The following is a 23483-nucleotide window of genomic DNA, read 5'->3' on the forward strand; positions in this document are numbered from 1 at the left end:
AGCCCTGGAAAGTGTTAGCGGGAAGCTCCTTAGCCCTCTGCGTGTTTCCCCTTGGGACCAGTGAGAAAGAGAGAGGATTGTGGCCTCCGGAAAAGCGTGGACTCAGGACCTCCACCTGTCTGGGAGATTTAGGAGGGCTCTTGGGGAAAGCCCGCCGTCCTCTCTTGGCTTGGATTTTGCTTCTGTTCTGGAGGCATTTAGAAGAGGAACCAGTAAATCGTGGAACCCTTTGAGGGAGGATTTGAGACAATGGATGTGGTGAGCAGAGTGTGTGGCCTGACTACTCAGAGGGACTTGAAAACTCTCTGATGGCGAGAGAGGAGGCTTATTTTGTGCGATTCCAGAAGGCAGGACAGGGACGAGTCGGCGGGAACACAAGAGAAAAGAAAGATGTGTGCTTGTTCAGAAATGAATTAATAAAGGAAACCAACTAAAATTGGAGTCAGGAAGGCCTGGGAGTTACGGGAGCTGTTCTAAGTGAAAGTTAATTCAAGGAGAGTGAGAGTTCAGGGTGCGGACGACTCCTCATTGTAACGTTTTCCATTGGCTGGGCTTGTTGTCCCCAAAGAGGAAATTCTTTCTTCCTCCTGCTGGCATAGTAAAGTAGTAGCCAACTTCTCGTTGGAGATGCAAGGTGCTGGTCTCTCCCTAATTGGGGTAATTGACGGTGGGTGGTAGGACTGGAGAGCTCCCTGTAAGGCCTTCCTGACTCCAGTTTTAGTTGGTTTCCTTTATTGATTAATTTCCACACATTCAACCAGCTTTTACTTCTTCAATAGCTTAGTCTTTTTCGTAAGTTCCTTGCTGTTCCTATTGAAGTGTTTTCTTAATATTTTATAATTTTGACTCTATTTGGCACAGTGAACTAACGGGGGCAAGATAATGGTCTATGCCTCCCACCCCCATTTCCATTTTCGGGATGCTTTATTTCTAGCTTGGAGAGAAGCCATTGATTTTGGTATATTTGTCTTATATGTAGCCACCTCGTCAAAATTTTTGTTGTCGTTTTCGAGGCATGCGATTGCATAATTATTAGAATTTTTAAAAATCTTGATATTTATACCTGCTTATTAAATTGTCTGGCTTATTCATTCAAGACTATGTTGAGATAGAAGTAATAACAGGTAACTTCATCTAGTTCCGAATTGTGTTAAAATGTATTGAATATTTTGCAATTGACCCCACACCAGCCAAGTTTGGAGATAATTTGTTACGCACCAGTAGATAACTAATAGATCAACTTTGCTGACTACTATGGTATGTGGCCTCATAGGACAAGTTGGGGAATGCCTTCTCTCTTTCTATTCTTTGTATAATATTAAAATGATATGGTACCTGCACGTTTGGTGGAACCTGCCAGAGAATTGGCCTGTTATTTTCTGTGTAGAAGATTTTAAGCTGCTGTTCCTTTTTTCAGAGTGATTAACGGACCATTCTGGTAATGATTAGAAAGCTTGCCCCTGCTTGCTCTAGACTGCTAAATCCCTTCTTAAATATGGTGGATGTTCACTGTTTTCAGGCCATCCAGATCAATTAATCAATCCCAGATTGGCAATCACCTCTGCTTACTTATTCCCTTATCTCACATTATTTGCTTCAAAGAAATGCACGGTAGCATATGCAGGTAGTTTTGTGTCCACAGCCTCGTTGAGTGCAGAATGTAGAGAAGGTCTATTATTCCAGGGTTCTTTCTATTTTTTTAAATTATTTTTCCCTTATGCCCCTTAGGCTCCCGTCCCCCCGCCCGCACTCTCCCCCCCACCCCCCTCCCCCACCCCCCATCTACTAGCTTCAACTTCTGCTATTCCCATCAGGTCTCTAAACTTGCTGGATTTCTTCAGTGCACGGTGTGGAACGGGTGACCTGTTGCATCTGCGCATCAGAAGAGAACGCACTACTGGAATGAACAGGCGGGGAGGGCGGCAGTTGGACCGGTTGGGGCGCAGGCGCCACGCGGGAAGGGAGCCCGAGGGCGGCGCGGCGTCCCGGGCCTACCCTGCCGCAAGCCCTGCGGCAGGCTGGACGGGATCCTGGCCTCGCGCTCCGCTGGAGACCGCCCGGCTCCTCCCCACCGCTCGGCCACGCCCAGGATCGCCCAGCCGCCTGGCCCGCGAGCCCGGCCGCTCCTGCGGGGACCAACAGGATGCAGGCAAAGCCGGCAGCCTTGGAGGCCTAGGCCTAGGCCCAGGACCAGGCCTCCAGGAGCTCTGGGCTGCAGCGACTTGGGCAGTGCTTGTGCTGAGAGCGACGAGGCGGACAGTGGAGTGTCCTCAGCTATCGTGTGTGCGGAGGATGACCCAGGAAGGGTGGAGAACAGGCACACAACTGCCTGGATCCACCCATGCAAGAGCCCTGGGCTTGTACATCCAGAAGAGAAGGCAGAGCCGACGAGGCCACGCTCGCTGTGCACATGCTCTCTCCGGGCTGGAGGTAGTGCCTGCACTGCCTGCACTGCCTGCACTGCCCTTGAAGGGTCCTCCTGGGCACTCACACCCAGTTGGGAGGGCCCGCGACCACACCCTGCTCATCTTGAGACTCCCAGAGCTTCTGCTCACACAGGACGAGGGGTTCGGAGGGCTGGGCCTGGCCACCTCCCTTGCCGCAGTTGTTGCTGTGCGTTGGCCCATGTGGACATCCTGGAAAATTCCGAGACTCTTTTTCGGCCTGCCTCACCTTCTGCCAGCAGGAACTCTGAGGAGAGCTGGGTCATGAAGGCGTGTAGCAACATACCACATTCCCCAGTACCTGTCCACTGCTGTTCTTGCCAGCACATGAGCCAGGTTTAGGATTTATGGGTCCTTTCCAATGATGCGCTTTCCAAGATCTTGTTTCAGCTCTATTTCTTTCTTCTTTCCCTTCGCACCCCCATTTTATCCCCTGGGGAGAATCCATCAGCTCTCCTCTGTCCCCACCCCGACACGACTCTGAGGCCCAGAATGCCCAGTCTGTAGGAACCCCATGGTGCTGGTCCTGAGGATCTGCGTTTCCTACAAGATCTTCAGATAAGTGTGATGCTGATAAAGCGGGAGACTTTGCATTTACAAGTCCACTTGTGAGAGCCAGCCCCGCCGGTTTCCCACGAGCTCCACTGCCCTGCGTGGTCTACATGGGAGACTTAGCAAGAAGATGGAGCTAAACGGCAAGAATTTCTGCAGCAAAGCCTGCCTGGTCTGGCCTAACACGTTTCAGTTTCCCAAGTTTCATCACTAGCTGTGACCAGACTCTGCTCTGCCCAGGCAAAAGAAGACCTATCCAATGAACTCAACATAGACTCTCCATGGCTGACCTCTGGGTAAGCAATAAACTAAGCAGAGGCAACTTACCAACAAATGCCTGCTTGGAGCGTTACTCGCTTAAACAAGTGGGGGTGGGGGGCGCCGAACCAAACCCCCAAGGACACAAAGGGAGCCTCCTCCTCTGGGCAACCTCCTTGGTCCCAGCTTTCTCATCTCCTACCGCTCAAGAGCCTGCAAACTAAGATCTTTGGAAGAAAGATCCCCAGGAATACTTGCGGGTCACCTAGTGAAGATTTCCCCCACTGCTGGGTGAGGCATAGGTCAGAGAGGTCCTCTTGGGCTGCCTGGGCCTCTGCGCCGGACACTCAACACACAGAGTTGCAGACCCCCTAAAGATTTCCCGCCATGGGCATGACCCTGGTGACTTGGAGCCCCTGAGCCCTGAGAACTCCCAACAGTCAAAGACCACCCCCACCCCGCTTCCTCCTCATCAGGGTCTCGGGATTATTCTGGGCATTGTGTTCTTTTTGGCAGCTTTTCCGTTAAAGGACCCCTAAGGGCACTGTTGGTTTGCGCTTGGCACTCTGAGAATCCGCCACCTCGGAGGTGGGCAAGCAGCGGTGTCAACTATCACCTTAAGACTGGCAGAGGCCACAGGACACTGGGAAGGAGAGAGGTGAAAGGTTAGGAAAGCCTGGTTGTGCAGGCGACCAGGGACAGACTGGCGCTAACTTGAAAAGCTGGCCCGAGGTGAAGCGCATGCCACTTGTGAGTCCTGGGCCCGTTTCCGCTTTCAAAGGAGAACGTCTTTTGCCCCGTGCTTTTCCCACTGGGTTGGACGTGCCTTTTGACTTAAGAGACGAAGGAGCCTCCAAAACCTCTTGGGGTGCCTGATGGGTCAAGGAGGACTTGCCTCAGCCCAGTCTGTTCTTCCTGCAGGTAGAGGACCAATCACCTTAGTGTCCCAGGTCGTCAGCTGGCCTTAGGACTCGGATAATCGGTCTTTGAAGGCATCCCAGCCGAGGAGTACTTCCTGGGTTCATCTTCTCACAGCTGGTTGCTTGACTCCCAGTTTTACGACTCGAGTGAGAAATGGGACCACGAGAGGCGTGAGAAGTACGGAGACATGAGCCCTGACCTCTTGGCATTGGCTCCTGCTTCTTGAGGAGGGAAAAGGTAAAGAAGGCCGCATCTCCTGTGTCCTGTGACATGTGTGCCGTGCATTCTCGCGAAGACGCTCTCAGGTAAGGAGTTGGTGGGAAATGCTTTGCTTTCTCTTAAACTCTGTCCTTGAGGCCTTTGCTGATGGAGGGCATCGAACCGACATTCCACTGGAGGAGGGAGGGAGGGAGGGAGGGAGGCAGGGAGGAGCAGAGGAAGGGGCAAATTAGTATGTAGGAAATGAGCCCGTTTTGGTAAAACAAGAACAAAGATCTGAGTATACTGGAAAACCTATATACACGTGCATAAAGGAGTAGAAGCGTATGTTTGTATGTGTATGATTGCTTAAGCAAGGATGATGAAGGAGTCTACTTATTAGACTGTTAGAATTATCTGGACACACTTCTGCAACTGTGACAATGAGTGAGAACACGCAGAAGGGACAGTGTTTAAAGAAATAGCATAATGAAATGTATTTCCATTCTATAGTTATGTATCAGTGTATATAAGGTATACTATAATTCAAAGCCATGAAGAGTAAACATGAGTCAAAATAAGAAGAACCAAAAAGACAGGGTTAGCTGTATCTGCTGACTGACAGGAATCCATCATAGATTGTCCAGTGAAACATGGCGCAGAACAATGTGGGCCAAGTGTGACGTCATTTTTAAAAAAGCGAAGAAACAGACAGACCTCCCCGTGTACCTGGGACTGTATATGTGTGTCTGTCTTAGTCCATTTGGGCTGCTATAACAAAATACCACAGCTGAGGCTGGCTGATAAACAATAGGAGTTGATTTCTCACAGTCCTGGAGGTTGGAAGTCCAAGATCAGGGTACCAGCATGGACAGGCGAGGGCCCTATCGGGCTCACACTCTTGCATCCTCACATGGTGGAAGGGGCTGGGGAACTCTGCGGGGTCTCTTCTATAAGAGCACTAGTCCCAGTCATGGGGGCACCACCCTCAGGACCCAGTCACCTCCCAAACGCCCCATCTCCTAACTCCATCACATTGGGGCTTAGGATCCCAACAGTGAATGCTGAGGGGACAGAAACATTAAGAATCTGGCAGTCTCTGAGCAGAGAGAGATGTAGGGAAGGATACACGTGTGTCTTTTAACACTGGACAACTTGGGAGAGGAGTGCAATTTACATAGGAGAGGATGATTCTGATTATACTTTCGATTTACAATACTTTGCAGTTAGACAGATCATAATCAGAATATAAGACCTCTCTAAGTTAGAACATCACAGATATGCATTTTTAAATTTTGCATTGTGAAAAGATAGGCATGAGCCCATCTTTAACGTCAGACACAAAGAGTCCGACCACTGAATGAAGACACACCCTCAGCTGTACAGGGGTCAGACCCAGCAGAGCTCTTGCTTGCCATTTGGAGACCATGCCTTCTTCTGGACTCTACACCTAGAAATGACCAAAGTATTCTGTGAGGATTAAAGCATCCACCCTCAAACGTGTGCTGAGTATACATGTATACTGGCGAGGAAGAAGGCTGGACACCATGTGCAATTCATTAAGTGACACGCAGACACTGCAAGATTCTTGTTCTCTGCTATGTGCTCCCGCCTTACTCCTCTAACCGTTCTAATGGAAAACTCACCCAGGTGCATTCGAGGCCATTTTCCAAGACTACCCTTAGACGTCGTTAACGGGGATTTCGCAACTTATAGGAAGGAAAAGATTTTGGACAAAAGATCTCTTGGACAGTGGAAAGTCCCAGCCAGCCTCTGCCTCCCACTGGGATTGCCAGACCATTTCCACTCTCGCATCTCTGAGAATCACAGAGATGCGGGGTGGGTGAGCCGAGGAGTCGAAAGAGAGATTTCTTGGACTCTCAAGGTCTGGCAGTAGTGCTCCTTGATTGAGAGAATAGTATGGAAGAGCACGGGGTCAGGGCCCATGGGCAGTCAGAGCTGCTGCTGCCGGCATGGGGACAGGACCCAATGGGCAGTCAGAGCTGCTGCTGCCGGCATGGGGACAGGACCCATGGGCAGTCAGAGCTGCTGCGTGGGGACTGGACCCACGGGCAGGAGGAGCTGCCGCTGCCGCTGCCAACATGGGTTGAGAGTAGGGCTAAACTGAAGGCATAGGTGTGTGAGTTTATCTCTTTCCAAGACAAAGGAAAGAACGTGTAAAAGAAGTTGTTAAAATGGCATCAGTGCAGGTGGGGTCTGGTTATTGGCTGGCCCTATAACTTTAGGTCAGAATCAGACCGGATTAAGTCGGGATGTCCTATGCCTCCCGGAGGCTATTGGTGGTGGGGGTGGGGGGAGGAGTCAGCTAGGTGAGGTTACCAGACGAGCACCATAGACAAGACTTAAGTCCTTGCCGTCCCCATTAAGAGTCTCTAGAGATAAGGTCACCCCTCCTTCCTCCTGGGGCAGAGAGGGAGACACCCCCAACACGTGGAGACTTCCTTCACAGATGCAAATGTCTCTCATCAAAGGGCAAGCAAATCCCACTCCTCAGAGGCTCCTTCCCGTCTGCAGTTTTTAAAAGTAACCAGCCTAAAATAATCCTCATCAACAGGATTTCCTTCTTCATCATTAGCACCTGCCTCAAAGCCCTGGCTTCCCTCCACTTCAGACCCTGTCACCCTCAGGAGCCATGTCTGTCCCTCTGAGAAGTACAAACAGGGCAGCCCGTGGATGGATGTGCCAGGCCTGGGAACCCTACCCACGCACCCTGTGCCCTGAGGGTCCCCGTGTCACTCTGCGTCTCAGCTCCCAGGGACATGGACACACCCTGACACCCCCAGCGCTTCCCGGGCCCTTGGACTTGATGCCCTGACCCTAGTTTCTCTGCCCACCGTGGAGTCTGGGCATGAACCTGACCCTTCCCATCCTCACCTCGGATCACCCCTGCCTTCATTATAATTCCAGGGTTCACAGGAAATGTCCTCTCTTTGGCTGCTTTATCCTCAGCCAGGTGTTTTCTTGCAGTTCTCTGATCTCAGGATAGGTCAGGTTATACCACAGAACAAAGAAAGAACAGGCAAGTGTCACGGATGTGTCACGACCGGGGGGTAAAGCATGTTTGTTGTAAAGGGGCCAAAAAGTTTCCAAGCTGCTTCCCTTGCACCCTAGGAGACCCTCTGCAGGACTCATCCAGTAACTGGATCTCCTGTTGTGCAGAAAAGGATGGCACCAATGGAGTCTTTCTGCACCAGCTGCCACCTCCACTCCCCCCAAGAGGGAACGGCACATCCCTCCAACCCCGCTTCTCCCAGTGAGGCCAGAGGACTTGGATGGCGAGCTCAGCTTCCTTTAAGAGCCCGCCTCTCCTCTTGCAGGCCCTCCTTCCTGTCTCTCCCTGCACGTGGCTGGGAGCGGAGGCAGGCGGAGGGACGGGTTGAGGGGCTTTATCCCATTGCTGTCCTACAGACTGTTTCCCCGCGTCCCCGACTCCTTCTGCTCCCTCCTCCTGCGGACGACTCAGCTACACCCCTTCTCAACCACACTTCCTTTAGAGCTCCCTTGGCTGAGGCGCTCTCCCAGCCCTCCAGAGCCCCCTGAAGTCCCGTTTTCTTTCCCGCCTTACACGGTCGCCATGTTCAGGGTCCCGAATTCCGCAGCATCTAGATGGGGCTCTCCTCTCTTCTCCTGGCTGGGCGAGCCTCTGGCCTGACCTGGCGTGCAGAGTCGGCTGTCCCGAGGCCGCTTCATCCACCCCTTCTGGGTGGTGCTCTCCACGCCCTTGGTTGGCGATGCGGACCACGCAGCCTGGAGCGAAGGGTCTCCCGGGGTGGCTAAGCGGTCTGACCCGCGGTCTTCCCCGACAGGCCCCATCCCACCCACAGCCCTGCTCTGCAGTCACAGGGCCTGAGCGCGGCCCTTCAGGCGCGTGCCCCGCGGTCCTTGGGGCCGCGCCCCGCGGCCCTGCCTCTGCCAGGCCTCCTGCCTCTGCAGCCACGCCAGCTCGCTCCGCAGCCGCCTCAGCTCCTGGCTCTGTGCTTGCAGTCTCGCCTGCAGGCGCAGGCAGGCTTCCTCCTTGGCTCGCACCTCCCTGCTCTTGGCCGCCAGCAGGCGCCTCTGGGCCAGCAGGTGGCAGCGTCGGGGCCGGCGCGGCGCAGACGCGGGCCGCCGGCGCTCCAGCAGCTCCTCATAGAAGACGCGGCAGCTGAAGCCCTCCTTGACGCCGCGCTCGGCGTGCGCCACCACGGCGGCCGGGCACGGGAACACGCGGCAGCAGGCCACGCAGCGGAAGCCGTGCTCGCCGGTCACCAGCCACTCCGGGGTGACCGCGCGGGGCGGCGCCTCCTGCTCCTGGACGGCCGGCGCAGGGGTGTGCGCCTCGGCTTCCTGGACACAGGGCTCCGTGTCGCTGAGCAGGGACTCCGTGTCAGCCGGGCTCGGGGGAGAGCCGATGGTGCTCTCCTGGGAGAGCTCGGCCTCGAAGACGCGGGGCCTCTCGTCCACGGGGGCAAACCCGCTTTCGGTTTGCCACGCGACGGCCACCCCCTTCACGGTGCGCACTTGGGTGTAATAGGCGCACCGCACCCATTGCTTCTCTTTGGGCGACCCGTAGCTGGAGGAGTGGGAGGTCCGCTCCGCTGAAGCAGAGGAGACACACGTCTCTGGGAGTCGGAGGGTCTTCCTGGGCCTGGAGCTCCGGCTTCTGTTTGCCGATGGTGTAGGCTGTGTGGCCCTGTCCTCTTGGGTTGAGGCCTCTGAGAACAGAGTGGGAGTTCCATGAGCTCTGGGGCCTGGGGCCTGGGGCCTGGTCTCTGAGCCCAGGCTGTTGTGTCGGGGGTCCCTGGGGGCCTCTCCGTCGCTACCCTCCTGCACCTCTGGGAAACCTCGTCACATCTTCGTCCTGCCCCGGCGGGCCCGGGTCCCGAGCCTTCCAGTGCTGGTTGCACTGCTGGGGGTGACACAAGTCCCCTCGAGCACATTGGTACCAATGACAGTGGTACCCTGTGTCAAAGGTCTGTCGTGGGAGACAATACAATACCCTTTGCGATCTTCTGCTTGTAATTGTAGGACCTTCAGGCTAATTTTTCTTTTTTTTCCCCTAACATTTGTTGAATGCCAACTATGCTACCCCTCTGGGAGATGTTTTCTATGAAGCTGATTTGCTAGGATAGTTAGTTAGAGGGTTAGCGTGCCAACGGGAGAAATGCTCAGCTCTTTTCAACCCGGTATTAGGGGGGCACTGATAGAAGGAATTCCACTGACAGACATACTAATTTGTAGGCTTTGTTAAGGCTCTTGCAGGTTTCCTTCTTTCTCAAACCTTCCTTAACCGAGCAACACTAGACCTTTAAAAAGGCTTGCTCGGAGCTGACTCCTGAGCACTTCCTCGTGAGATGAGCTCCTTCAGTGTGAAGGCAGAAAACAGATGTCCGTGTCTGAGCGCCCTGATCCCCCACCTCCGTGGTGAGTACGTGAAAACCTCACCGAGGGCATCTGCGGGCTTGCTGCGTCAGCCTCAGGGTCTGTGCATGCTTCTGAGGACGGGGCTGGTTTGGAGAGTTCAGGATGCAGAAAGGAAGTGATGGAAGCAAGCTTTGGGGGTGTGGGGGGGAGGGAGTGAAGGGTTCAGGTAGGACCGAGATGGAGAAGACCTCAGGGGGCAGTGGACAGAATCTGCAGACAGAAGACCAGGAGGGAAGAGGAAACCAGCTGGGCCTGTGGCGAGCAGCACATGGGAGTTGTCAGGAAGTTGGGGAGGAGGCAAGGGGAAAAGGAACTGACTGGGGAAAGGGTCCCGAACTAGGATCTGTAGGATTTCTGGCAGAAACACAGGTTAAGGAGAGATTTAGAATGCGATTCTGAAGTGAAGCTTTGCTGTGCCACATCGTAGAGCCCTAGGGAGAGGTGGACGGGAGACAGAGGAGGAGAAGGCAAGGCCTTGGACTGAGGGTAGTGCTGTCTGCCCAGGCCCCCTTCTGCCCCAGCCCTGGCTCAGAATGAGGGAGACCTCTGGGGTCGTCGTGGGGTACCGGGCCAACCACCCAGCACCCTTCCATAACTTCTGGATTACTGTTTTTGCCGCCTCGCCTGATGTATTAATTCCCTCTCAGTAGAAAATGCGATGACAGTGAAGGGGACAAGTCCCCTCGCCCCTTCTCCCCAGTCCCACGCCGTCTGCCCCAGGGGCTCCCTTGCTTCCTGCCTTCGCGTGGCCATCAAGCCCTTCCTAGGGCTCAGGCCTGAACAGTTAAGTTTCTAGTCTGAGCCAATTGAGGAAAGACCCTCAGACTCACAGTAGGGGGTCCTTCGGTTCACTCACTCACTCCTTCACTTAGTCATTCATGTTACGCATGTGTTCGTTGTCTACGAAATGACACAGTACGTTCACAGTGAAAGCCTCAGTGAGCCTCAGGCCTCTGGCCAAATCCTTCATCTTCGCTCTCCTGGCCATCTGTCCGGGGAAATCAGACCCCTGGCTTCCCAGCTCCCATCCATCAGACTGTTTTCCTCCTCTCCTTACCTGGGGTCTCAGAGATAGGCCTCTTCCTCCCGGATTGCCGCCGATTCATCCTGTCGGGGCAGAGGTGAACTCCCAGGATGGTCTCCGGAAGGATCTCTCTCCCTCTTCCCAATCTCAGCCTCTCTTGGGTCGTAGACTCTGAGTGAGTCCTCAATGTCTGTGAGTCGGCAGCTACAGGCGCTGCCCCACAGGGAGATCCCGGATCCACAACCTCTCTGAGAGCAGTTGGGATCTGAGTGAGCTCCGAGTCTTCCAGTAAATCCTGTGTGATGTCACCGCTGACATAGCTCAGTTCCGAGGGCCCAGTTTGAACGTCAACATGGCAACAAGAAATCACGGCAACAGTTGAAGTAGGGGTGAGGAGGGCAGCTGAGGGAAGGTGATATAATAATCACGTAATAAAGTGATTTGGAACTTTTCCCTGCCCTCAAGGGGCCTCCCATCCATTTGGAGAGAGGGTGAGAGGGCAGAAAAGGAGAACAGACTGGGATGGGTGATATCTTTCCCCGAGGCCTCTCCTGTGCCTCTGTTTGGAAGTCACCTCTCCAGCCCTGGTCACTCAGTGTCCCCTCTGAACCCCTCTCAGACCTCCTTTGCCTCTGAGCCTTCTCAAAGGCTGTTCCCCCTGACTAGGAGACCGTCCCTCCCCTCCCTCCTGGGTCCGCCCCTCCCACGGGGAGGCACAGTGGTGCATGGAGCACCACTGGGTTTGATCCCTGCTCCGCCACCTGCTGGATCTTGGGCCAGTCAGTGGACCTCTCTCTGCTTCACTTTCCTTTTTTATTTTTTTTTTAAAGATTTCGTTTTTCCTTTTTCTCCCCAAAGTCCCCCGGTACATAGTTGTATATTTTTAGTTGTGGGTCCTCCTAGTTGCGGCACGTGGGACGCCGCCTCAGCCTGGCCTGACGAGCGGTGCCGTGTCGGCGCCCAGGATCCCAACCGGCAAAGCCCTGGGCCGCCGAGGCGGAGTGGGTGAACTTAACCGCTTGGCCACGGGGCCAGCCCCTCTGCCTCGCTTTCTGATCTGTAAAATGGAAAGGACTCTCTCCACCTGATAGCATCATTTGGAGGCTGAAGAGGTCAATCCGTGGAAAGCATTTAGAACAGTGACTGTTACAGGAGAAGACTATGCTAATGGTCACGGTTACCGTTGTACTGCAGGTCACAGCTTGCTGAGGGTGCGCAGATTAGCTGATGTCCTCGCCCTGAGCATGCAGAGCTCCCGAAAGCCCCCGTCCTTACGCTCCTCCAGGTCCACGGGAGAGGCTCATTTGAAAATCTGTCTCCTTGAATTGGACCGTAAGCAACGTGGAGGCAAACACCGGCTTGCTCTCAGGTCTGTAATCCCAGAAAGTAGGAGAGCGCCTGACACGTAGTAGGCACTCGACACGCATTTGTTGAATGAATGAATGAATGAATGAATGAGTGGTGACTCCCACAAGGACTCCTCCATCCTAGGCATCCCCTGCAGAGCTGGACTGTTTGTCCTGGCAGCTGGAGGCACCATCGCTCCCAAGTGAGCATTTTGCCCCTGTTCTTGACCTTCCCGGTCCCAAGCCCTGGAAAGTGTTAGCGGGAAGCTCCTTAGCCCTCTGCGTGTTTCCCCTTGGGACCAGTGAGAAAGAGATAGGATTGTGGCCTCCGGAAAAGCGTGGACTCAGGACCTCCACCTGTCTGGGAGATTTAGGAGGGCTCTTGGGGAAAGCCCGCCGTCCTCTCTTGGCTTGGATTTTGCTTCTGTTCTGGAGGCATTTAGAAGAGGAACCAGTAAATCGTGGAACCCTTTGAGGAAGGATTTGAGACAATGGATGTGGTGAGCAGAGAGTGTGGCCTGACTACTCAGAGGGACTTGAAAACTCTCTGATGGCGAGAGAGGAGGCTTGTTTTGTGCGATTCCAGAAGGCAGGACAGGGACGAGTCGGCAGAAACATAATAGAAAATAAGATGTGTGCTTGTTCATAAATGTAACATAAATGCCCCAGTATCCTCCTCCTATCTCCTCAGAGTTTTCTCTCTCCAGGCCACCGTGCCACCCTCTTGTGTACCGTGCCCTCCGGAGAGCATGTGGGGTTTCTTCAATGCACTGGACCATTTCCCACCTCCTCACCCACCTCAATTTAGTTCCGGTATCACTTCCTGTTTGAATTCCTCCCTGACCAACCCCCGGTGGAATTTCCCACCCCCTGCTGTGTGTCCTACAGTATTCCAGGAGCGCTTTGGTATAGCTTAGAACGCACATGATTGCGTTTTCTTTTGGTGATTATGAAAATGGCCACACATTCTTCCTGTCTCTGCATCCACATCCCTCTGTGATAACTTTGCACTACATTTCTCCAAGGGCAGGATTCTTTCTCCGTTCCTTGAATAAAGGCTGGTCTTATGATTCCTTTGGTTATTGCAACAGCATGAAACCTGATTCAAGCAGAGACGTGAAATGGTCTTACCATTGGGCTTGCCATCTTGACCTTTTTCAAACCCTGAGAACCCGTGAGATTGAGCCCAAGCCAGCCTCCCGGATGATAAGCCGCCCTGTAGAGATGGATCTCACTGCAGCTGCTGAGTTGATTTTTGAGCAACTGGCCTGCTGCTGACCCAGCAGCTGATGGCAGATACATGAGCAAGTCTTGCAGAGAGCAGCTGAGTGTGGCACAGCCCAGGAGATCCCCAAATTGCCAACCTGCAAAATTATGAGCTAATTAAATACTTGTTGTCTTAAGCCACTGCATATTGTTGTTTTGTTACACAGCAGTAGGTAACTGATCCCGTTGTCAACTTTACTATTTCTCTTCTCAGACAGTGAGGAACCTCACCCCCCTTTTTTTTGAGGAAGGTTAGCCCTGAGCTAACATCTGCCACCACTCCTCCTGTTTTTGCTGAGGAAGACTGGCCCTGAGCTAACATCCGTGCCCACCTTCCCCTACTTTGTATGTGGGACGCCTGCCACAGCATGGCTTGACAAGCAGTGCATAGATCCACACCCGGAATCCGAACTGGCGAACCCCAGGCCGCCGAAGCGGAACATGCGGACTTAACCGCTGCACCACCGGGCCAGCCCCTGAGGGACCTTTTCTTAGTCATTTTTGAATCAAGAACAGAGGTCTTAGGGTCTGATATGTAGCCATTATAGATAGATCTACAGATGAATGAATCATATGTATATGTAAGTGTATATGTAAGCATGACTTTGTGCATAAACGAATGTTCATAAAACTATCTTATATATGATTATACATATATCTTATATATGATTTTTGTTTTGGGGGTTTTTTTGGTGAGGAAGATTGGCCGTGAGCTAACATCTGTTGCCAATCTTCCTCTTTTTGCTTGAGGACGATTGTCTCTGAGCTAACATCTACACCAATCTTCCTCTGTTTTGTATGTGGGTTGCCACCACAGCATGGCTTGACAGGTGGTGTAGGTCCGTGCCCTGGATCTGAACCTGTGAACCCCAGGCTGCTGAAGTGGAGCACATGAACTTAACCACCACTCCATGGGGCCAGCCCTTTATGACATTTTTTTAAATAAACTAAATTCTACCTCAGATGCTCTGCTTCCCAAACTGAGGAAAAATTAACCTTAAATTTTCTTAGGGTGCCACCCCCAGAGTTGTGCACTGATGTCCAGGGTCTAATGAAGGAGCGAGGCATTGGAGATGAGCCTCAGCACAGCCACTGTCCTATCCTGTGTGGTGTCTCTGGAAGCGTTGGCTGTGTGTTCCATCTCGGCTGGAGCACGAGCCCCCTGCCAGGGCAGAGGCCCACATTCAGGTTTGCCCCAGGTGCCTTCATTTCTCTCCCAGGTGCTGCCTCCTACTTCAGGGCACTGGCAAGAAGCAGGCCTGCCCTCTGCAATGTCTAGAACTCTCCTCTCCCACTGCCCCACCTCCCCCTCAGCCTCCAGTTCACTGGGTGTCATCACTTTGGTGAGCTGAGGTTTGGGGGCAGACCCCCAGAGCCATGTGCTTTTGGCAGCGTCTGCCTTGCAGAGCCCACTACCTCCTTGAAATGAGGTATGAGAAGAAGAAAAGTAGAGGAAGATTTTACCTGAAATTTAAGGTTTCAGTGACTATCTTTCCATGCATGTTCAGTGGGCCATGCAGAAAAGTCCCTTCAGGACTTTTCCAAGTTGCAGGATGATGGAAACAGAAATTTTAATTGTGTCAATATCTGCAGAGAGGCATGCAAAGAGCAGTGGCGGCTCCAGGTGAAGCTCCTGGATTCGCCCCCATCCATCTCCCTTGGCATCTTCAGCAGCACACATCCGCAATCCCTGGAAGTCACTAGAAGTGTCAGTGAGTCCTTCGCATCTCTCCTCAGAGCATCTTTCAAATCGCCCAAGTAGTAAATGCTTTATGCCCACTGTCAGTTGCCTAATTAGGTGTTAAAAAAAAAAAAGATATCTGATAGGGCAGCAGGTAAAACCAATAAAATCAAACTGAAATCTCTGCCTCTTATTTTTGAGTTCACAGAGTCCCTTTGAGGTAGTTTACTTTGCACAGGTTCATAGTGAAGAGAAGAGACCTTAGGAACAATAGATCCCTCGCTGCTGTTATGTTGTAAATGCATTGTGTTGCTTGGGTATGCCTACCACCCATAAGTGGAAGATTGACGAGGACAGAAGCTTGCCTCTTCTGTTATCAGTGTATCTCTGGTGCGCTGGACAGTGCCTGGCACCTGGGTAGGAAACGCAGGAAAATATGTGTTGAATGAATGAATGAGTGTTGGTGAGTTTGTTAACTTTGCCTTGCTGTCTTTATTTACATCAGTGAAAATAGAGATTACTATTCATCCAATTCAGGATTAAATAAGATGAGAAGAGAGCTTGTATAACAAAGTGATAGGAAAAACAAATAAGACTTTCTGTCTGCACAATTGAACATATCCCTTGTCACTTTGCTTTGGAGGGAGACACTCGGCATCTTGCACACACATTGTAGGGTGTGAAAGCCCTGGGGTCCATTGGTCTGGCTTTGTGTAGAAACGCAGAAAGTGATTCAATCAAAAAAGAAATCCTGCTCCAGTTCAAGCATTACCTTTTAGAAATTTTTTAAGTGAGTAAACAATATCTGAAAGTAGCATAATTTCCATGTTTTCTTACTTCCAATTTTGGGAAAGAGGAGAGCCTGGGAGGCCGATTTAGTGTTTTGAAAATTTAGCCGATTTGGAATAGCTAAAGAGAGGGCACACATTTTTACTCTCTGTTGTCATTGATTGAGTGTTCATGACATAGGCCGCCATGTTGCACAACTCCAGGGGTTGCCATTTACATCACAGTTCATGCAAATAATACTTCCTGGGGCTGTCCAGTGCACAGCCTTCACAAATGCATTTAGTGCCCTACTGACAGTGTGTCAGACAAAGTCCTTTGTCTGTATATTCAATTTTATTCTCCACGCCACTCTTTGAAGTAAGGGTGATTTAGAGAACAGCAGACTGTGACTTAGGTTAGATGACTTGTTGAAGGCCACAAATTAATCATTGCAATCCTCCAAACTTTCCAGCCTCCATCAGTGTCGTTATGCCACCAAATTATCCAGAAGGGACTCTGGGAATTGATTAGTCCTGCCACCCTATATTTGGTGCATATTTTGCCTCAGGCCACATTAGTTAGTTCTCGTGATTCCTTACTCATGCTCCTGTCCTGACAACATGCCACGAGGCTAAGAAATCCTACTGAAGATTCAGACTTGAGTAAAAGCAGTGCAGATTCCACTGAGAGCACTGATTCCCACTCACAGGAACCCGAGGCCTGAATTCACATTCCGTCACCTGGTCCCTCCAGGAGGTTTGGCTTGTTCCTCCAAGATGCTGCTTCTCCCTAAGCCTCCATCTTAAGCCTAGAGGAGGACCTCTAGGAAGGCAGAGCAGAGCTGAAGGGCCCAGGATCAGTGATAAGGGAGACTAGTTGTACGAGCCTGTCCAGGGGCCTCACTCTGTGTGTGGCCCAGTGTGTGGCTCTGTGCTTGCCGCCAGAGAATTCAGCATGCAGCACTTCTGTTCTGGATCACATGACGACAGAAGTCTGTAGGGCTCTGGGCAGCTGTTCGTGCCCCCAATGTAGCTCTCCTTCCACCTCCCTAGAACCGGGTTAAGATCCAGTCCAACTCAACAGTGTTCGCACATGTAAATTGAATGGTCATTTATTGCTGCAACAGCTGGGGCTTTTTTGTTTGTTTGTTTGTTTGCTGAGGAAGATTCACCATGAGCTAACCTCCCTGCCAGTCTTCCTCTGTTTTTCAGAATGTGTGTCACCAGCACAGCATGGCCACTAACAGAGCGGTGTAGGTCTGCACTCAGGAACTGAACCCGGGCCGCTGAACTGGAGCACACTGCACTTCACCACTAGGCCGCTGGGGCTGGCCCCAATTTTCTTTTTCTTAATAGTTTCCAGGTAGAAAATTGTGCATTTCTTTATTTTAAAACATTCTGTCATTACGTTTTAATGGCGTTTCTTAAAAATAGAACACGACTGGGTTTGAGAGTCTAATCTGAATTTCCGTGCTCTTTTACTGAGATTTTTGTAATCTTTTCACCTTGTTTTCTTACTGCTACATTTAGGCTCAACTCTAACGTTACATTTTCTGTTTTCTTTTGTACTTTTTCGCTTTTCTACTTTCCCAGCTTCTCGTTAGAGTGCTTACATTTCCCCTATTCCTTTTTTACCTTCTAGTGGTTTGAAAGTTAGTAGTTTAGTGGTTTAGTAGTTAGTAGTAATTTACTAGTTACTCTTAGAATTTTTTAACATGTGTATTTGATTTCACACTTTATAAAGTTCATATCTATGTTCTCCCGCAAAACAGGATAAAGACTGCATTTTGGACACCATAATATTTAAAGCTCCTCCGGTTAATTAGTAGTAGTCATAGTGCTTTATTTATTTCTTTATTTTTTGTGAGGAAGATTGGCCCTGAACTAGCATCTGTTACCAATCTTCCTCTTTTTGCTTGAGGAAGCTTGTCACTGAGCTAACATCTGTGCCAGTCTTCGTCTATTTTGTACGTGGGATGCTGCCACAGCATGGCTTGATGAGCGGTGTGTGGGTCTGCGTCCGGGATCCGAATCCGTGAACCCCAGGCTGCCAAGGCACAGCGGGCGAACTTAACTATGATGCCACTGGGCTGGTCCCTAGACGTAGTGCTGTATTTTTAATCGTCGAATCTCATTTAGATTTACCAACATGTTTAGCCATTTCTTTGCTCACTGTTGTCACTTGTCACCCATACCTTCCTCTGGGTTCGATTTTTTTATTACAGGCACGTATGCTATTAACAGTGCTTTAAGTGATGATCTTCTGCTAATAAACACTCTCAGTCATTGTCTGAAGATGTTTTTATTTCATTCTCACTACTAAACTGCAGTTTAGGGGTCTTCCACGGCTTCTGTTAAGAGTTCAGCTGCTAAGTCTAGCTGTTACTTATATGTTACTCAAGAACGTTCATCTTTTTGATCTGGTTGCTTTAAATTTTTTCTTTTTGATTTTGGTTTTCTTCAAACAGTATGTTAGTTGTTTTATTTTGATGCTGATGTTTTGGTTTGGGTTTTGTTTTGTTTTTAATTTTTGCACTTGGGGTTCACAGGGATTTGAATCAGTATCTTGATGTCTTTCATCAGCTTTTGAAATTTCTCAGCCATTTTCTCTTCAAATATGTCTTCTGCTCCGTTCTCTCTTCTTTCCTTCTGGAACCCCAAGTACACATATGTTAGCACTATATCCTCTATGCTTTTAATCTGCTCTTCGGTGTTCACCATCCTTTTGTTCTCCATGCTTCACTTTGGGTGTTTTCTTCAGAGCTTCTTCTAAGTCACTAATTCTCTCTTCAGTTGTGTTTAATCTACTGTTAAACCCACTCATTGGGGATTTATTATTTTGGTTACATCTTACATGTTAGAATTCACAATTTCTTTCTATTTTGCAGCTTCAAGTTCTCTGCAAAAATTCTCCACCTTGTCTTTTTTCTCCTTGTATATAACAAGCACAGGTATTTTAAAGTCATATCTGATCATGCTAATAACTGAACCTCTGTGGGTCTGTTTCCACTGTCTGTTGTTTCTGCTGTCTTTTGTCCATGTTGCTGTGTCTCCTCCTAGCCTGGTTATTATTTATTGGTGCCAGAGGGGTTTTTTGCAAAAATGTTTGTAGAAACAACTTGAAAAGGTTCTTACCTCCGCCAGAGAACATTTATGTTTGTTTCTGCCAGTCTCCTAGGATCAATACCAGCCCAGGACCCCTTCAAACCAGGTACAAGAGCTGAAGTGATTTGGAGCTGAGCTCAGTCCCCATGACCGCCTGTCTGCTTCCAGCTCCCACTCGCTCCTGTCTTACAGTCCCTGAAGGCCCCATCCCCAAGCACGGGGTGCTTACCAGGGTTCCACCTCCTCCGTATTGTGGTCTGGTATTTCTTCTCCATCTTCTTAGCAATATGAAGCCTCAGGTAGATGGTTTTGTCCTGATTTTAGTATTTCGTTAAGCTTTCATAGTTTCCTCAGCGAGAATATTGATCAAAATTTCCTGACTCACCGTTACCAGAGGTGCAGCTTTGTATTTTCCAAAACTGTTTTGTTATATTTTGTCCACCGTTTCCATGTAGCTCAGCCTAACATGTGGCCAAACCCTGTTTTCCAAATTCTCTGTAATGTGTATATATATATTAATTTTAAAGTCAGTAAAAAGTTATTTCCTTTACAAATAATCCTTTTCATCATATTTAGGATGAATGATGAAGCAGTTTTTTTCCCCATAAGAACTGAAGAAACTGTAGCTCATCTGCATTGTGTGTAAGTGACGTTTACTGACTGCTATGTGCCCGGCCTGTGGTGGCTCACATGCTTTAAAGCATTTATCTTCCCAACAACCCACAAGATAGAGACTGCTATTAACTGCATTTTACAGTCAAGGAAAATGAGGAGACACAATTATTTGTGACAGAACCGAGGTTCAGACTAGACGATCTGATTTCTGAGCCCACACTCTCAGTGCAACCCCCCACCCCACTCCCCCACACTAACTGTGTAGGGCTGGCTTCAAAGAAAACTCTTCAAATTAAAATAGGATCCTTCTGAGCCTCACTGAATTAAAAATAAATGGGGACTGTGTATATTTGACACCATTAGTTGGCAAGATATTCTATATGCACCAAGAAATCTACATTCGTGAAATTCCGTCCACAAGTGTTGACAAAGATGTGGAGGAACTGGAACTCTCCTACCCTGCTGGTGGGAATGCAAAATAGTACGGCCACTTTGGAAAATGATTTGGCTGTTTAGAAAAAGTTAAAATTGCACCTACCATAATACCTATCATATTGCTAACTATTTACCCCCCGATAATAAAAGCCTATGTCCACAAAACCCTTGTACGTGAATGTCTATGGTGGCTTTTTTTATTTATAGCCCAAAGCTGGAAACGACCCAAATGCTCATCAACAGGTGAACAGATAAACAAATTTTCACATACTCATCCTATAGACTACTTTCTTGTTAGTGCTGTCAGCTTGATTCCGACTCCTAGAGATTCTGTGTCCTGCCTGGTCTTTTTGCACCATCCTCTCACTTATAGCACTATATCAGACAATGCTCCACTGCTGTTTGTAGGGTTTTCATGGCCAGTTTTGGGAGACAGTGGGTGGCCAGGTCCTTCTTCCTAGTCTGTCTAGTCTAGAAGCTCTGCTGAAACCTGTCCACCATGGGTCACCCTGCTCGTATTTGAAATCCCAGTGGCAGAGCTTTTAGCATCACAGCAACATGCAGCCGACACAGCGTGACAACCGATGAATGGGTGGTGTGGTTGCCTGACAGGGAAACGAACCCGGGCTGCGGTGGCGAGAGTGCCAGACTTTAACCACTAGACCACCAGAGCGGGCTGCTACAGACCACGACTTGGCAATAAAAAGGAGCAGCTATTGACACACTCAATAACATGATGGAATCTCAAAATAATTATGCTGGTGAAAGAAGCCAGGCAAAAAGCAGTACATACTGGATAATTCTATTCATAAAAATTCCGGAAAACGCAAACCAATCATAGATAGGTCTCAAAAAAGCAGGTCAGAGGTTAGCCTGGGAATGGTGGGAAGCAGGGGCTGAGGGAATTGAGAGAGGATGAATCCAAAGGCCACAAAGAAACTTTTGGGGGTTGATGTAAAAGTTCATTATCTTGACTGTGCTGATGGTTTCATGTATGCGTACGTGTCAAAACTCATCTGATTATGCACTTTAAAATAAGCAATTAATTGTGTGTCACTTATACTTCAATAAAGCTGCAAAATTTAAATTAAATAAGAACAAATAGAGAGTATATGCATTTGATAGCCTTAATTGGTTAGATATTCTGTGAATACCAAGAAAATACACATTGGAAAATTGCTAACATGACTTCTTAGCCTCTGATTACTTTAATTCCGAAATATATCTGTCACCCCATGTCTATATGATGTCCATACTACCAGGTTAAGTATGAAAATGGATATATTCTTGAAATGATTTTAAAGAGCATATTTGATTTTAACAAACAAAGGCTACTTCTGATGATAAAAATTTCTCACCGTATGTTTCATGAATCTTGTATTTTGCACTCAAAGATAGCATAAACCATCCCAAATATGGACATTTCCCTCACATGAAAATAAATCCTCTTTCCTCTACCACTTGGTTCTCTAGGGAGCTTCCAAACAACATTCTATCCTGGTTGTTGTAACTCCGGCAAGTAAACAGAGACAAATATGCACAGCTAAATAAAATTATCAATACATAATAATGTCCTTCTGTTTTAGTTTTGTGCTTGGAATAAATGTTTAATTTCCAAGAAAATATGGGTGTGAATGTAATCTTTGATTTCATTGGTGCTTGATTAAGCCCCACGCCTCTGTGCCTATCGCTAAGCTGGGTTTTCATTTTGCTGTGGTTTGCACATGGCTAAAGCGTTTCCTTTTGAAATGAAAATAGAAAAAGTCAGTGTATCAGCTTCAAAAAGCACCTCAAGCAGCATCCGCATAATGACTGGAGAGAGAAAGCAGTTATGGGTTTTCTGTTCACCAAATCCTAAGCAGCTTAATTAGCCAGTAAAGACATTTGTAGTGGGTGAAATGCACTTTGTTGAGCACTGCTGCATTTGCAAGTTGATTTCTGACGGGAAAAGCAGCTCCTTGTGGAGTCTGAAACCAGAAAGAGTTTGAGAACGATTCTAGTCCAATGATTCCCCAATTCAGCCTTTGGATTGATGGTGGTCCTTGAAGATATGTTTATTAATAAAGAGAGAGAGAAGACAGTGCAGTAATTTTTCATAAAAATAAATGGACTCAATTTAAAGCCTAGGAGTCAAAACAAGCAAATAAACACACGCAAAATCAAGCATAAATCACTACTTTAGGACAAAACTATTTTCCTTGAAAAATAGAAGCACGTACACTGATGCATTTCTCTGTCACTGTGGCAGGCAGATTTCTAGGATGGTCCCCAATGACTCCACCCCCTGGGGTTCACCCCCTGCTGTGATGCCCTCCTCTGAGTGTGGGCTGCACCCAGTGACTTGCTTCTAATGACTAGAAAAGAATAGAGTAGAGCAGAACAGAATAGAATAGAATGAGGCAAAAGTGATTGATGTCGCCTCCCAGATTCAGGTATGAAAGACCATGTTTTCCCCCTTGGCTGGCACTCTCTCTGACCTTTCTTGCTCACGTGCTCTGAGGAAGCCAGCAGCCGCCCGCGTGGTGAGCTGCCCCACGGAGACGCCCATGGGCAAGGCCCTGAGGGCGGCCTGTGGCCAGAACCAGCGAGGAACCTAATCCTGCCAACAGCCAGGTAAGCTGGGGGCAGACCCTCTCCTAGTCCACCAGGAGCTGACTGGAGCCCAGCCGACAGCTGGATTGCAGGCGTGGGAGAACCCGGAAGCAGAGCACCCAAATAAACCAGAATTCTGTCCTGCGGAAGCCACGAGATACTTAATGTTGTTGTTTTAGGCCACTATGGCTCGGAGCGCATCTCACCACGTCTATACACAGAGTCATGAAGAGACTTTTGTAAGCAAGACGATAGATCGGAAGTCATAAGAGATAAGATGAACGTATTTGTCTTAAAAAAATACAATGCTGCTTTAATTTTATACGGCAAAAGATATAAAATTCAAAGTAACTAACTTCTGTTTCACAGAGGAAACTGTATTATAAATTCAACAGAAAAAATGGTAGACTGGGAAAAAAATCAACACATACGGTAAAGAATTAGTTATCTATAATGTACAAATTAATCTTAAAAGGATAAGAATAGGCAGTTCACAGAAAAGCATAGCCGACTGGCCAATAAGCCTATAAAAAGATGCTCAAAACCCCTTCAAGTCTGTTAAGCCCATCAGGTGGACAAGATTAGAATGGATTGTGAACTCCCCTTCTGGTAAGCTTTCCGGGAAAAGGAGACTCTGACATACCGCTGATAGAAATGGGAATCGTTCTAGACCCTTAGAAGACAGTCAGGCAGTAAGTTTGAAATTCAAAACACACTCTTTGATCCTAGAATCTCACTACTGGGGTTCTACCCATAGAGAATACAACACAAAAACATGAAACTTCACGTACAAGGATGTTTACTGCCGCATATTATACTGGCCAAACGCAGAAACAACGTGAATGCGTGTCAGTA

General features: G+C 49.1%; 2 protein-coding genes across 7 annotated transcripts in view; one reads left to right on the forward strand and one right to left on the reverse strand.

Annotated features, from left to right (window-relative positions):
• The window catches only part of LOC102150547 (uncharacterized), a 17979-nt gene extending 4409 nt beyond the window's left edge, over positions 1–13570 (forward strand). Inside the window, exons 1-3 of one of the 4 annotated variants that reach the window (XR_011424694.1) lie at positions 11145–11210; positions 12016–12190; positions 13259–13570. Coding sequence is in view for 1 of the 4 variants with exons in the window: in XM_023634768.2 (XP_023490536.2) it covers positions 1815–2712 (898 nt within the window). In the remaining 3 variants the exon portion in view is untranslated. Of the gene's footprint in view, positions 1–1814; positions 11313–12015; positions 12191–13258 lie in introns of those variants that run through there. The other 3 variants (XR_011424691.1, XR_011424692.1, XM_023634768.2) reach the window with 3 other exon arrangements.
• LOC138917175 (protein FAM170A-like) lies at positions 1695–11116 on the reverse strand. Of its 3 annotated transcripts, XM_070232269.1 has the most exons (5): positions 10855–11090; positions 7960–9088; positions 7269–7542; positions 5746–5823; positions 2812–4567 (listed from the first exon to the last, which is right to left on the reverse strand). In XM_070232269.1, exons 1-2 carry the CDS (start codon positions 10901–10903, stop codon positions 8232–8234), a joined length of 906 nt encoding a protein of 301 aa, XP_070088370.1. In that variant the 5' UTR covers positions 10904–11090; the 3' UTR covers positions 2812–4567; positions 5746–5823; positions 7269–7542; positions 7960–8231. The 3 variants fall into 3 exon arrangements, with proteins under 3 accessions (XP_070088367.1, XP_070088370.1, XP_070088360.1); XM_070232266.1 differs by lacking the exon at positions 5746–5823 and having other exon boundaries at positions 1695–4567; positions 7269–9088; positions 10855–11116; XM_070232259.1 differs by lacking the exon at positions 2812–4567 and having other exon boundaries at positions 4823–5823; positions 7269–9088; positions 10855–11112.
• Positions 13571–23483: the final 9913 nt, after the last annotated feature.

This window comes from Equus caballus, chromosome 1 (genome assembly GCF_041296265.1).
Source record: "Equus caballus isolate H_3958 breed thoroughbred chromosome 1, TB-T2T, whole genome shotgun sequence".
Taxonomy (NCBI): Eukaryota; Metazoa; Chordata; class Mammalia; order Perissodactyla; family Equidae; genus Equus; species Equus caballus.

Excerpts from the sequence above, each read along its gene's own strand:
- LOC138917175 (XM_070232266.1), bottom strand. The coding sequence starts at position 10,903 with ATGAATCGGCGGCAATCCGGGAGGAAGAGGCCTATCTCTGAGACCCCA. Across the intron at positions 9,089-10,854 it reads GCCTATCTCTGAGACCCCAG|AGGCCTCAACCCAAGAGGAC; the intron begins GTAAGGAGAGGA and ends CTCTGTTCTCAG.